General features: G+C 40.9%; 1 protein-coding gene across 6 annotated transcripts in view; it reads left to right on the top strand.

Annotated features, from left to right (window-relative positions):
- The window catches only part of Ltbp1 (latent transforming growth factor beta binding protein 1), a 384,816-nt gene that overhangs the window by 292,586 nt on the left and 78,540 nt on the right, over window positions 1-13,690 (top strand). For all 6 annotated transcript variants that reach the window (XM_038319233.1, XM_038319232.1, XM_038319231.1 and 3 more), the window contains 3 exons: window positions 5,353-5,475; window positions 11,361-11,483; window positions 13,229-13,351. In XM_038319233.1, the coding sequence (XP_038175161.1) occupies window positions 5,353-5,475; window positions 11,361-11,483; window positions 13,229-13,351 (369 nt within the window). The remainder of the gene's footprint in view (window positions 1-5,352; window positions 5,476-11,360; window positions 11,484-13,228; window positions 13,352-13,690) is intronic.

Genomic DNA, 13,690 nt, shown 5'->3' with positions numbered 1-13,690 from the left:
CCATGCTTGATTTTCTGTCAAATATATTCTCCTATCTTTCCTGTGAAAGATTACACATGGGAAATAGTTGGGGTCACTGCAGCTAGGACACATTTCTGTAAGAGGGTGATTAGCTTCCACATTTTTTTTTCTGACTGTATTACTGGAATATGATGCTTTTTTCTTATTTCAAAAAGATGTCATTGCCCAAAGTCTATGTGGGTGACTAAGGAATTAATTGTGGTTAGATGGCTTCGGAGAAATGATTGCTTCATGTTGTTGACAGATCCATCTCCTTGAAAACACAGGAAATAATGCATGTAAATTACCGCTCTGGGACAAATTCGAGCCAGTTCCAAGGAACTGACAGGTGATGTGCAAGAGTACTCCAAGGAGAACATGAATGGGCGGATACAGCCTCCTCGGTCCCTCTGCACCTGGTAGTTCATGCCCAGCAATGAGGAACTTGAGGCAATGTGGCATGCTCCCAGGATATTCGGAAAGTTCAAAAGAGATTCCTGACTCGCATAATTACACGGCAAAAGCAGTGAGAATTAGCAAGGTGCGGTCACTGGCCATTTGGGAGACATCTTTGGGAAGTTGTAGAGGATGGGAAGTTGAGAGGGCTGAGGGAAGTGCATGTCCTCATTTCCCCAGAAAGAGGAAAGAAGGTGGAATTGGGGATTTATCCACCACTGATCTGCATGTTAATCTTGACAAAGAACTGCAGAATGTTTGATTCAAGCAATGGCATGGAAGGTTTTTAAAAGGAAGGGGTGTTCTGTGAGCCAGCCAGAGTTCAGTAAGAACAAATCATGGCAGGGTTGTTAGAGAACTTACACAACACATCCTGCTGGCCTGGCATCCCAAGTTTTGGACAAGTCATGTCTCAGTCTCCCAGGACACTGGAGATGATAAGGATCAATTTGGAACTGGTGGTAACACAATATGTTACATAAATCTCTGAGCTGTTAGAGCCAGGAACTCTCTGGAAGCCACTGCCATTTTCTTACTCTGGTTTAACTCAGTGAATGGTAGGCACCAGGTTGGTACACACCCTAACAGCCCATTGTGGAATGTGGAACCCATTTGTCTGTGATTGCTTCCTTGATTAATTTTCCGCCTGAGAGAAGAAACTGAGACTGTTTGAACTCATTATGCATTGGAAGAATTTGGGTAGTATATATATTCTATATGATCATATATTTTAGTAACATGAGCTTTGAATTTGAACTGTAATGTGGGAAACCAAAGACAGGATTGCCTCCTTCTATTGGTTAAGGGCAGATGGAGGGTCGACAGGGTCTATCTTGCTTTCTGTGGTATATTGGTGGGAGATAATACCAAAGATTAGAAATAAGAAGTATAGGGCCTTAAACTTTTGATATCACCAAGGTCCACATGTTTTTGTCCTTGACTAAATTTAAAAATACTGGAAACTATTGAAACGTGTTACAGTATATGAGCAAAAGATTGCTTAGACTTGCATTTGAGAGACTTTGTTCTGGGTGTAATCTAGATAATGGAGCAGAGATGGTGAGACTTTGGAACTTAATTTTAAAATAATAACAGCAATCCAGGAGGGAAGAAATGGGAGCAATAGGAATGGAACAAAATGAAATGAAATAATGAAGTTGATATAGCGGAGAGGCATCCTGGAAGTAGGCTGAAAGCTCTCAGCGGTCACGGAACGTAAAGATGGGGGGGGGCATGTAGAAGGGATGACTCTGGGTTTGTGCCATGAGCTCATGAGTGTGTGGTGCTACCATAGGATAATGCAGGAAACACCGTAAAGAGAAGGCAGGGTGGAGTCAGTTTTTTTTCTGTGAAGACTGAGATACCTATGGGAGAGCCGAGGGGAGTTCAGTAGGCTGACTAGCTGGATGTAGAGATCTGCAATCTAGAGAATTCCGGCCTCAGGATACATAATCGAGTTTACTTTGTTCTCCTTGTATGGTCAAGCATATCTCTCTCTCTCTCTCTCTCTCTCTCTCTCTCTCTCTCTCTCTCTCTCTCTCTCTCTCTCTCTCTCTCTCTTTCTCTCTCTCTCTCTCTCTCATGTGTATGTGTGGGGGCTTCTCTGTAAGTACTTCCCTTCTTTGTAGAAATTCCTTGGGTATATTTTGCTGCCTGTTATTCCTTCCAGAGTTTAATTCCCATCAAGGTCATGCACCCATTCAACTCTTAACTGGTCTGTCTACAGAAATGACTGGTTTTGTACAATTTTGTCTATAATAAGTAAAGAAAAGGATAAACACATGAAACTGCCCTAGATATTATATAGCATTCGGCTTCATCATTAATCACGGTGGTAGCTTTAAAAAACGTCAGTGTTGTTGTAAGTGCCCCATGCGTGGCAATCTGCAGTGTCTGCAATTTAAATAAAATACGACCTTAGGACCAGGCTTTGCTGTTACATTCTACAGCCCTGTAAATCACTTCTGCTAGAGCATGAGTAATTAAACAGAGAGTCCATACATTTCTGAACTTGTTAACATTTTTGAAACCAAACCAGATACTAGACATGACATTCTCTTGCTGCTGTCTGGAATTTTACGTGCCCCGTGTCTAGGCTCGTTCTGTTCCACTATTTACTTTGGCCCCAACCCTTGGCATCTTCTTTCAAGTTGTTTGCCCTCAGTGTTTACAAAAGTAAGTTCCCACAAGCAAAGAAAGGGTGGGTAATGAGGCAGCCTGGAAGTCCTACTTGCGGTTGTCAGAAACTAAGATTGGTGTGCCGTAATTAGGGTTATTTTTTTTTAAGCAACACTGAACTCTGTGGGCAATGCCAATGGCTTCTTCCTCGGTGTGCACATGGAATGCACACTCCCAGATGTGCCTCTGCTATATTTTACTCTAACTTTATTTCTGAGTTCTCTCTCAAGAAAAAAAAACTGTCTTTGTAAAATGCAGTGAAAATAGAGTAATCCAAGCTCTGGGATGCTAAATGAAGGCAAAGTCTTCGCCGGGCTGCTGATACGCTGCCTTCTGAGATAGGCAAAGGCGTTTTCACTCTCTTGATGATCAGGAAAAAATAGAATAAATGTATGTAAACAGCCTTAGTCATTATGATGCCTTGATTTGGCTTGGAGAGATAGCTTGGAAGCTAAGAGCCCACACTACTCTTGCAGAGGACCTAAATGCAGCTTCCAGCAACCGTGTTCAGTGGCTCCTAACCACCTCTAACTTCACCTCCGGCGAGGACAGGGAACTGCCCTTTTCTAGCCTTTACTGGCACTTGCACTCATGTACATAGGCCCTCATGTAGATACGTACACATAGAGCATTTAAAATAAAAAAATTCTTAAAGAAAGGTATTTTGATTACATTATAGACTCATGATACTTAGACTAAATTATAGCCGAGGCTTTTCCTCTTGGATATTGATATTACAGTTGTGTAGGTTTCCACAGCAACCATGAATGACTTACCTAGAAGCATTCAAGTGAGACACAGAATTCAAAACTGGTTTTTGGCGTGTATGCAAGTTCACATGTACATATGAACATGGTGTGTGTGTGTGTGTGTGTGTGTACACATGTATGTGGAAGCTCAAGGTTGATCTGAGGAGTCTACAGCAGTCAGGGCTGATTTTATAATGTTGAGGCAGCGTCTCTCACTGAACCCAGGGCTGGCGATTTTTGGTTCTCTGCTTAGCCAACTTTTTCCAGGAATTCCCTGCCTCTGCCTCCTGAGTGCTGGGATGTAGGAGGCCACCGTACCCACTGACATTTACATGGGTTCTGAGATTCCAAACTCATACTTTCATGGCAAACACTTTACCAGCTGAGTCTTCTTTCCAGTCCTCTTCCTTAGTAACAATCATTGAGTAAGAACTCAATGAATGATCGTTAAATGGAACCAGTGAAGATGTAAACAATTATTTTCATTATAAATATGATTAGAAAATAATTAAAAGCAACCCAAACTCACCTGCTCTCTATGTTTATCGCTGGACTTTGCCTATGACAGAAATGTATTACAGGTTGTTGTTTCCTTTTTTTTTTCAATGGTATTTGGATTCAAATCTCAGAACCATCATTCTCTTTCTTTTTAAAACTTTATTTTATTTTATGTGTGTGGGTATTTTGCCTGTATGCATCTGTGTGTGCCATGTATAGGCCTGATATCCTTTGAGACCAGAATGGGTCATCTAACCTCTGGAAATGGAGTTACTGATGGTTGTGAGCTGCCATGTGGGTGCTGAGAGTTGAAGCTGTATTGGTAGGAGGCTGCTTATTCACCTGCTGGCCACCCAGACTCCTAAAATGATCACACAGTACTCTGTATTAGTTGCAATACTGTTTGGCCAATAGCTTAAGTGTATTCCAAGCTAGCTCCTATACCCCAAACTAACCCATCTCCTTTAACCTGTGTATCACCATAAGGTCATGGTCTACTGGCAAAGTTTCAGTGGGCTCCAGCACAGGTATCTGTCCCAGGTGGCTACATGGCTTCTCACTGATTCTGCCTTCTTTATCACAGCATTCAGTTTAGTTTTCCTGCCTAGCTCTATTCTGCTAAGCCACTGACTGACACAGATTTATTCATTAACCAATAAAAGTAACACATAGACAGAAAGACTTCCTACACCAAACCTGGGTCCTCTGGAAGAGCATCCAGTGGTCTTAACTGTTAAACCATCTCTCCAGCCCCAGAATCACCACCATTTTCTAACCCTGCGACCTTGGGTAAGACACTGAACTTCTCTAAGTATCAGTTCCCTTCTGAAGTGCTTGTCCCATGTTAAATTTGCTACAGTTATAGAGAGCGTTCTGTGCCCACATGTAGTTCTACTATGATTGTAGCATTTGTTTGTCTGATCTGCAGGCTCCCTTCTCGCTGCCCAATTAGCCCCTCAAGAAACAGCCGTGGATTCGTTTTATTATGCCAAATCACTGCCCTGTAGAGTGTAGTGATGCGTAGATGTGTATGACATCTCTCCTTCAGTTATAGCCCAGGGTTGTCTTTCTGGATCCTGAGTCACAGATTTTGTTTCTGAAGGCCTTCCCATTTTCCTGAATCCATCAACTCCCAAAATGATCCCCACCCCTTTCTCTATAGATTTTATTCTGTGGGACATATTGTCCTAAAATTACCATCCCCACCCCCATCCTCATTTAAAACAGCCCCCCCCCCAGCGTTTCTGACTGTTTACGCAGCTCTTTTGGTCCAGTCTTCATCGCACTTAGGAAGTGAGTGAGGCGGAGAAGCGTGGTCCACTCCGAGCACAGCTGCTGCTTCTCTTCAGGACCACCTTGGAAGTCCAAGAATCTGCCTGTTCTTGTAAAGGTCTGCTCTAATCAAGCTTGATTTGATTCATGTTCTCCTTCCCTCTCTCTTGTTTCTTTCCATTACGCAACATCTTTCAAGATGTGGACGAGTGCCTGCAGCCAAAGGTCTGCACTAACGGTTCCTGCACCAACCTTGAAGGCTCCTACATGTGTTCCTGTCACAAGGGCTATAGCCCTACACCGGACCATCGGCAATGTCAAGGTAAGGCTGTGGTCACACTTTCCATTGCATTGCATAAGTAGAATTGAGTGGCCAGCCTTAAAAATGGACCGTGTACCTGTGTTGTTCTTGGTTTTTCATTGATCCCCTTGAAGCATATTTGGCTCCTTATTGTGGGTGAGTCCAGAATGGATTTTTATAAATGCCACATGTCTTGAACACTGTATGTGATATGCATAGTTTTCATCTGCCTTTTGTCGGTTGTATATTATACACATTCTACATGCCCTTATTAACTCTTCAAACATCATTTTTAAAAGTTACATCATACTCAATGTATCGTTATAGTTTTCCCAACTTCTTATTATTGGCAGATCTCTTTTTAAAATAAACCTTTGCCTCAGCTTTAAAATTATTTATCTGTAAGTGTGAAAATATTTGATATTTCCTGGATGTTTTTAATATTAAATAGGAAAATATCCATTTCTAGTTCTTAAATGTGTATTTCTTTTTATTTTAAGAAGTCTAATTTTTGTGTCCTCATTTCTTAACAATTCCTTAAACATTTTAAGTTATTAATTTCTTATTTTTATTAACAATTTATATTTGTTATTTATACATTTTTGTTAATAGCTCTTTATATTTATCAAGCATTTATTTATTTATTTATTATTTTATTTATTTGTTTTATTTTCAGACAAACACATATGATCTTTGAACATACACTCATTTACATATGTGCCTTTGTACATGCATATTGTATGTATTGTGTATATATATATACTTGTATATATATATACATACACATACACATATACACACATATGATTTGCCTTTGTGGTATATTATAATTGGCTTGTAGTTTCCCTAATTTTGTTCTTAGTAATTTTTTTAACAAATTGTGCATGTGTGTGAGTGCATGCACATGCATACACATGTTCACACACCCATGTACATACATGTAAAGGCCAATAAGCTCTTGAGATGGGCCTATCTCTGTTTCCCAGTGCTAAAGTTACAAAGCACCCACAGCCATTCCTGCTTTCATGTTACTGTGGGGATCTGAACTCAGGTCCTCAAGCTTACAGAGTAAGCACTCTTCTATTTAGCCATTTCTTCAGCCCCCAAATATATTTTCTCCTTACAGTCAAACTGTAGGTTGTTCTTCTTTCTTGCACTATATTTATACCCCAAAGCATGTTCTTCCTAAGGCAAAAATGAGGAAATAAATACACGGTTTTTTTTCCTAAGTTAATGTCACACTTTAGGTGAAGGAGCTGGGATATCAAGTTCTCTTTCCAGTAGGCAATAAAGGAATATTTCAGCATTCTGTAGGAGATGAGCTATTCTCTGCTTGCAGCAGGAACTCAAAAGGCATTGGATCGGGTGCCCTGTTTTTTGCCCACAGTGGAATACCAGTCACTGCCTATGAATGACATAAAGTAGACGACATGTCTCCAATTCTTCTGGTCCCCCTCTGCCCGCCCATATTCATACCTTTCCTGTTCACTCCTTAAGAGATGCATCTCCTCAGGTCAAGTTCTACACAGGAACTATCTAGAATTTCTCTCCCATCTCTTCTCAGTCACACCCCACCACACTTACCAGGGTAACGGCAAACAAAGATCTTGAACCTTAGATGTTACTACCAATTCATATTCAGTTGATATGTTTACTTTGTAATCATATGCTGTCACTTTATCTCTGTTTTTTAATCTGCTGTTGAGAAAAGTTCTTATAAGTTCTGTCTATATCATATTTCAAATGTAGTTGACCCTGTTGCCTTCTTCAGCTTGTATTCTCTGACCCATTCAAGTTAACATCATGCTATCAGAGTGCCCTGGGCTTATTTAGACCCAAGTGCTTGCTCAAGAGTCACCTACATGTCATATCTACCTTCTCCCTCGCTGCTTCTTTCATAGTGCCTCTTCTTGTGGACCACTGTGAGACCTCGCATGAATAATTTCTGACTTCCAGATTTTATACTATGCAATTTTAGCAACCTATACTGTCTAAAGGGATGAAACTCAAGAGTAGACATTCATTGAGTGCATGGCTCACACAACTGTCTTGCTTTTGAGAGTTGCCCAAACAGCTGAGCCTTCTGCTCTCTGGTAGGACTCCCTAGAGCCTCACTTCATTCACTAAGTGTAGCTATCTTAACCAAACAATAAAGGTTGGAGTTATCGGGGTTGTCATGAGAGTGACCCAGGCAAGTGATGTACATAATGACCAGAACACTTCATGTCTACATGGCTTTCTCTCACAAATCTCTATCTGCCCAGTCTGATCATGATAAAGATACCACAGAAAAGGGGATGGTACAGGATCCTGGCCTCTGCTCCCCAAGACATATAGCCGACTTGGAACTTAGACAACTAAACACAAAGTAGAGCCCTAGGTTGACCCCAAGAAAGGAAGAGGACTAGGAGAAAATGTGTAAAATTTAAAAAAAAGTCCAGGATTTAGGATTTCCTTTTGAAGGGGAATAGATGATGCTGTCGACCACTGTCCATGTGCATGTTTAACAATGTAAGAAAGTACTGGGGTCCATTCCCAGAACTACTTTACAAAGGAAAGATCTACCAGATCTTGGCTTTAATACTTAGAAGCTACTGTTTTGCATAGGCTGCATTAGTTCACCATGTGACACTTTCCTTATGTGAAGAAGGGATTAATCATGGTAACTAGCTGACAGGGTCAATGTGGAGATTGCATATTTTAATTCCAGGTGGAGGAGGTTTTTGGAGAATGAGTTGATGTTTGCAGAATGTGACATGACAGTTTGAGTCGTGTTTGTCATATTAGAGGCAATGAGAAAAGCCTTGTTAAACTCAAGAAGTACGGTCTGCTTATGTGCTGGGAAAGCCATGAAGAGATGTTGCTGTCTAAACCTGGTCATAGATACTAGATATAAGGGGAGGAAAACTTCGCAGGGAGAAGAAACAGCATTGCACAGACAGGAGCTGGGGAAGGGCTGTTGGCTTTGCTTAGCTTTCAACCCTGCCCTCTACTCTGGGTCTCCCCCTTAGGGTCTAGGATAGAAGAAAGGGAAATTCCTATTTTGTGCTTTTGGCATCTGCAATGAGCTAACTGCTCTCATTGCTCCTCTACCAAAGCCTTTTTCTTTAGTTTTTTCCCTTAAAGAACATCTTTCATTATTAGACTCACCCCAAGTTATAAACTTCTTCCTTCTTTGATATCCCAGGAACTCCATCAACTTTACTTTATTGGTGGTCCCTAATGTTTACTTTGTCTTCACCTCACTAAATGTCCTGGTGGCAGTTTGGAGACTCCAAGAGTATATCCAGTGCTTCAATGTGTTAACTCATTGCTTCTTACTCTTAACATTATAGCATATATAACAGATAAAGTTATCTTTTATCATGCTAACAAATGTATATATGTATATATATATATACATACATATCATTGTATGCCCTAACAATCTATATTTTTTCCTCTGGACAGGTCTTGTCACAGTGAGATGTGTTAAAAGTAAGACTGCCCTAAATGCCTATTTTAATAGAAACTTTCCCTTTGTTTCAATAATTCTGTCTCTCATTGGAAAGAGAAAAAAAAATCTCTAAAACTAGGCGCCTCTTTTCCCTTTGGTCATTTTAAAGACATAGAGAACACTTTGTAATAATGGCATGCCTTGAGATGCCAGGTGTCTGTGTCATGACTTCGAATGAATGGCTTTGGGCAGTCTTCCCAACATAAACGAGTAGTCTAAGTGATGTCTGGCACACCTTGGTGGTACTTGGAATGGAGTGCCTGTCCTCTTGGCAAAGGTCTTCCTGTGGGAATATCTAATTTGCCATCATCTATGAAAAAGTCAGAAAGATGCCGAAACACTAAAAATTCTGTTAGATGTGACGTGAGATCCAGCAAGAGCTATTGTTGGTCCCAGTTTGTTCATTGAGGCCTCAAGTGTTTTCATACACAGTAGAGGAGCATCTACAACCTTCCTAACGCCAATAGACTGAGGATTCTGGAAAGGCACAAAATAATTCTGATGGTTGGAATTTGGCTTCATAATTAAATGTCTCTGTGCACAAACAAGATTTCTTAATAAATAAAAGGAGCCAGCCACTGACACAATCAGTGAAGTAGATAAAAAGATTTTAATCAATGAAAGCAAGTACAATGGATAACAAAGTAAAATAAAAAACAAACTATTGGACCATAACTTTATTCATAATGTGGAAGTTATTTGGGGAAACTTGGAATAATTTGGCATCTTATTTTTCTCAGGACAGGGGCCAGAGGATTAATAATACCTCATTAGAGATTAAGAAACCCAACTTTGATCAGGAAGCAGACAAACTGTCAATTATACTAGAGGCAAAAGGCTTTACAGTGAATGGGGATTCCTGGTAAACACTTACAGACACATTCTAATTAAGGCGTTTTTTAGAGTCAAACAACAGTTGTTTGTTCATTGATCATAGAGCATGGCTTCTTCTTGGCTCCTTTAGTTGCTTTATGCATCTCTGTTTAAGGCAGAGAGAAGGCTAGTGCAGTTTGCATATGTTGCTTGAGATGGCTGGCCATACTGCATCCACAGTCAGGAACCAGGGATGGGGTAGCGAAGGCTGCTGCACTGCTTCCCTTCTCCTTTCTATAGTTTGACATTAGAGTGTGAGTCTTTCTACCTCAGTTATCCTGACCTTGAAAGTCCTTCATCCATGTGCTGAGAGATTTGTCGCTGAGGTGATGCTCGAGCATATGAAGTTGACAGGCAATATAAATCATTATGGTAGACAAGCAGAGCCATGTGGAAAGCCAGCCCTGTTTCTACTAGGAATGTCCACGTCGCAGAGGAAGCCCTGCTTTGCTGCATTCTGGTCACTTCATACCCACGGCATTTCCAAGGTCACTAGTGCTTGGTAGTGTCTCTTTAGGATGTTACAGCCTTTCTGCGTCAGCTGCTCTATCTTTTGCCAAGGCTTGTTTACTCTTCCGGATTTTTTTATTTTTCAATTGATGTTTGGCTACTATGTAATTTCACGGTGACATTTTCATACACTATTCCCACATTTCATTCTTACCTTCTGCTCTCTTTCCCTATTCCCTTTTCTCTACTTCTCCCCCAGAATGTTGCTCTCTACTGCTTCATGCCACATATAGTTTATTACCTCTTATTACCTTCTCTTCTTTTTCCTTCCCTTCCCTTTAGATCACTCCGATGCTCCCACCTTTACATTTGTGCCCTAAATATACACCCTGGTGTGCGTGTACATATGTATACATATATACAGAGAAAGAGAGCGGGAAAACATGTGATATTAGTTTGGAATATTTATGAGACAGGGTTTCACTATGTGTCTGTATAGATGGAACTCATGGCCCTCCTGGCTCAGCCTTTCCAAGAGCTGGGATTACAGGTATGTGCCTGACTCACTGACAATATTTTATTAAGTCCTCAAACACCACGTTCTTGCTGAATCTTTCTTGGTCATCATCTGTCACTTAGTACCATTTCTCACGGTTTCTGTGTTATTTTGAAAGATAGGTCAGTCGTACTGAGCACAACTCTTTGACCTCATAATTCAAATTATAAAGAAAGTGTATGCTTCTGCTGCCTTCTGTAGCTGCCACGATTTGTATTTGTTTGTTCCAAATAGTTTCGTTTCTGTCCTTCATACGGTGCATCACCATAATAGTAGCTGTTACCATGAGCTTTGCGTTCTGCCTTCCATTTTCAACTCTAAACTCTGACGTTGTCTTGTGCTATGTGCAAAGTGTTTCAATGAGATCGTGGGAGCTGCAAGTTGCTTTTGTACTCATTTAACTTACACAGGTCAAATACTAGGCTGATGAAGGTTTTAGTACTATCGTTTTATGACAACTGGAGGGATTGCCATGTTCTTCTCTGGGGGAGTCTCTTTCTAAAAACCAGTTGTTATCGTGTATGTTAACAGACGTTGATGAATGTCAGCAAGGGAACCTATGCATGAACGGGCAGTGCACAAACACTGATGGCTCCTTCCGGTGCACCTGTGGACAGGGATATCAGCTGTCAGCAGCTAAAGACCAGTGCGAAGGTAGGTGTGTGCCATCAGGAATTGCGGAGACCAGAGTAAGCGACACAACCTCGGCCATTATCATCTCTGAATCCCAGATACTTTTACAAAAATCAGACAAGTCAATAAAATCGAAAAATATGACATTGGCGACTGGTGGCTAAGTATCATATTAAGAAGATGAATTATTGCTGACTTTGTAACTCTTTACTACATAAAGTAACTTCCATTTAAGCATTGAAATTAATGTTGTGGTTTTATGTACTGTGATTCCACAATTAGAAGGTCATTATATTGGCCTGCTATTATGCTATAGAATGCTAATAATTTCAGTGTATATTTAGACTTCAGTTTTCTTTTGGCCAATTTTGGTACACTGAGTTTGTGCCTCATTCTCAGAGATGAAGACTATTTCATAAGCAAAACCATTTACTGACAGCATCCTAAAAGCAAGAGTATCTGATGGTGATCACAGAAGCATCTGTCATTACTAGTGTCCCCTTTCCCAGGCAAAGCCTGTCAAGGTCCATTCAATGATGAATATGATATAGCCAGAGTCACCTATCTACCCGATTACCAGTAAGGAAAATCCACTTTAGTTGCCAAATGCTATGACAGTCTAACCAAAGATATGACTACCACAATGTAAGAGAAAAAAATGAGCCAGATTCCTTGTGGGAACTGATACATGTGTTACACCTTATAGAAACACTGGCAGAAAAAGAAATGGTTTCTAATGTTAAAAGAAAAATCCTTCCACAAGTAGGGTGAACTGAGTGCCGACCGACAGCAAAGTATTATATGAGGCATCCTAAAGAATGTGATAAATACAACTTCTGCCTCCAGAGGTCTGTTACTACAATGTAACCATGAGGGGGAAGTATTTGGATTCATGCAGGGTGTTTGTGCAATCATGTGTGGATACAGCACGTAACAGGTAAATGTCTGAGCTCAGGGTCATGTGACTGAAGCAAATGATACTCAAGTTGAGGATGTGTGTTTCCAGGTGGAGTGAGTGAGTGAAAATGCGGAGTATCCAATGAGATGAGGGGGAGGGGAAGATTTGGCCAGAATGGTCCTGCTTTTAGAGGGAGAGAGAATGAATGACAATGGATGGCTGGATGGCTGGCTGGCTGGATGGATGGATGGATGGATGGATGGCTGGATGGCTGGCTGGCTGGATGGATGGAGGATGGATGGATGGATGGATGGATGGATGGAGGATGGATGGATGGATGGATGGATGGATGGAGGATGGATGGAGGATGGATAGATGGATGGAGCCCAGTTGCTCAGAGCCCAGTAGGTAACTTAGAAAGAACAAAGAAAGGATACACATGCTGCACTACTTAAAGACAAAGTTGGCCAATCTTTTCTGCAATGGACCAGATAATAAGTGAATATATAGCGTAGTTTAATTTATACTAATTAGTAGTAGGCCAAGTTTGGCTTGTGTAATTTGAGGACCTTTGTTTTAGGCTTTTTAAAGCATGTGTATTTTTACAAGTATTAAAATTAAATGTATCAAAATGGGGTTCACAAATACAGCAAATTATTTGCTGCCCATATTTACATAGTAAAACTCATGCATACAGATGGTTTACATTTTTGTTTGTTAGAATTTTCCCTGTTGTAGAGTTACCCTTTTGTTCAGCTTAACATACATCACTTAATGAAAGATCTTACTCGATTATAAACCAGAAATTGCTGTATCTTCTCTGATACAAATGATGGGTTCTAGTCTCTCCGTACTATTTTGCTCACAGATATTGACGAATGCCAACACCATCACCTCTGCTCTCATGGGCAGTGCAGGAACACAGAGGGTTCCTTCCAGTGTGTGTGTAACCAGGGTTACAGAGCATCTGCGCTGGGAGACCACTGTGAAGGTGAGCACCTGGCCCTGCCTCAGGACCAGAACATGTTACAATCCGAGGCAATCTGGAGTCTTCCCACCTGCCGTGTCGGAGCTCAACCTTTGCCTTCTGAATGGAGGGTTAGTTCCCTGAAAAGGGTTTCCTTCCGCTGTAATGTGAAGAGACAAAAGAGAGGGGAGACTGTCAATTTTCTGGGTACCAGTGATGGATGGCTTACACTGGGTGCATGGTTCTGAACTACACCCTTTGTATAAAACTGTCTTCCAAATGGCCCAAACAACTAACGCAGCAACTTAATTTTCCATACCAGCTGAGGGCTTTAAAGGGCTGAGTCTTCCTGTATGGAACACT

This window comes from Arvicola amphibius, chromosome 2, assembly GCF_903992535.2.
Source record: "Arvicola amphibius chromosome 2, mArvAmp1.2, whole genome shotgun sequence".
Classification (NCBI taxonomy): domain Eukaryota; kingdom Metazoa; phylum Chordata; class Mammalia; order Rodentia; family Cricetidae; genus Arvicola; species Arvicola amphibius.
Note: the sequence above shows the minus strand (reverse complement) of the source record. Positions and strands in the feature narration are given on the sequence as shown.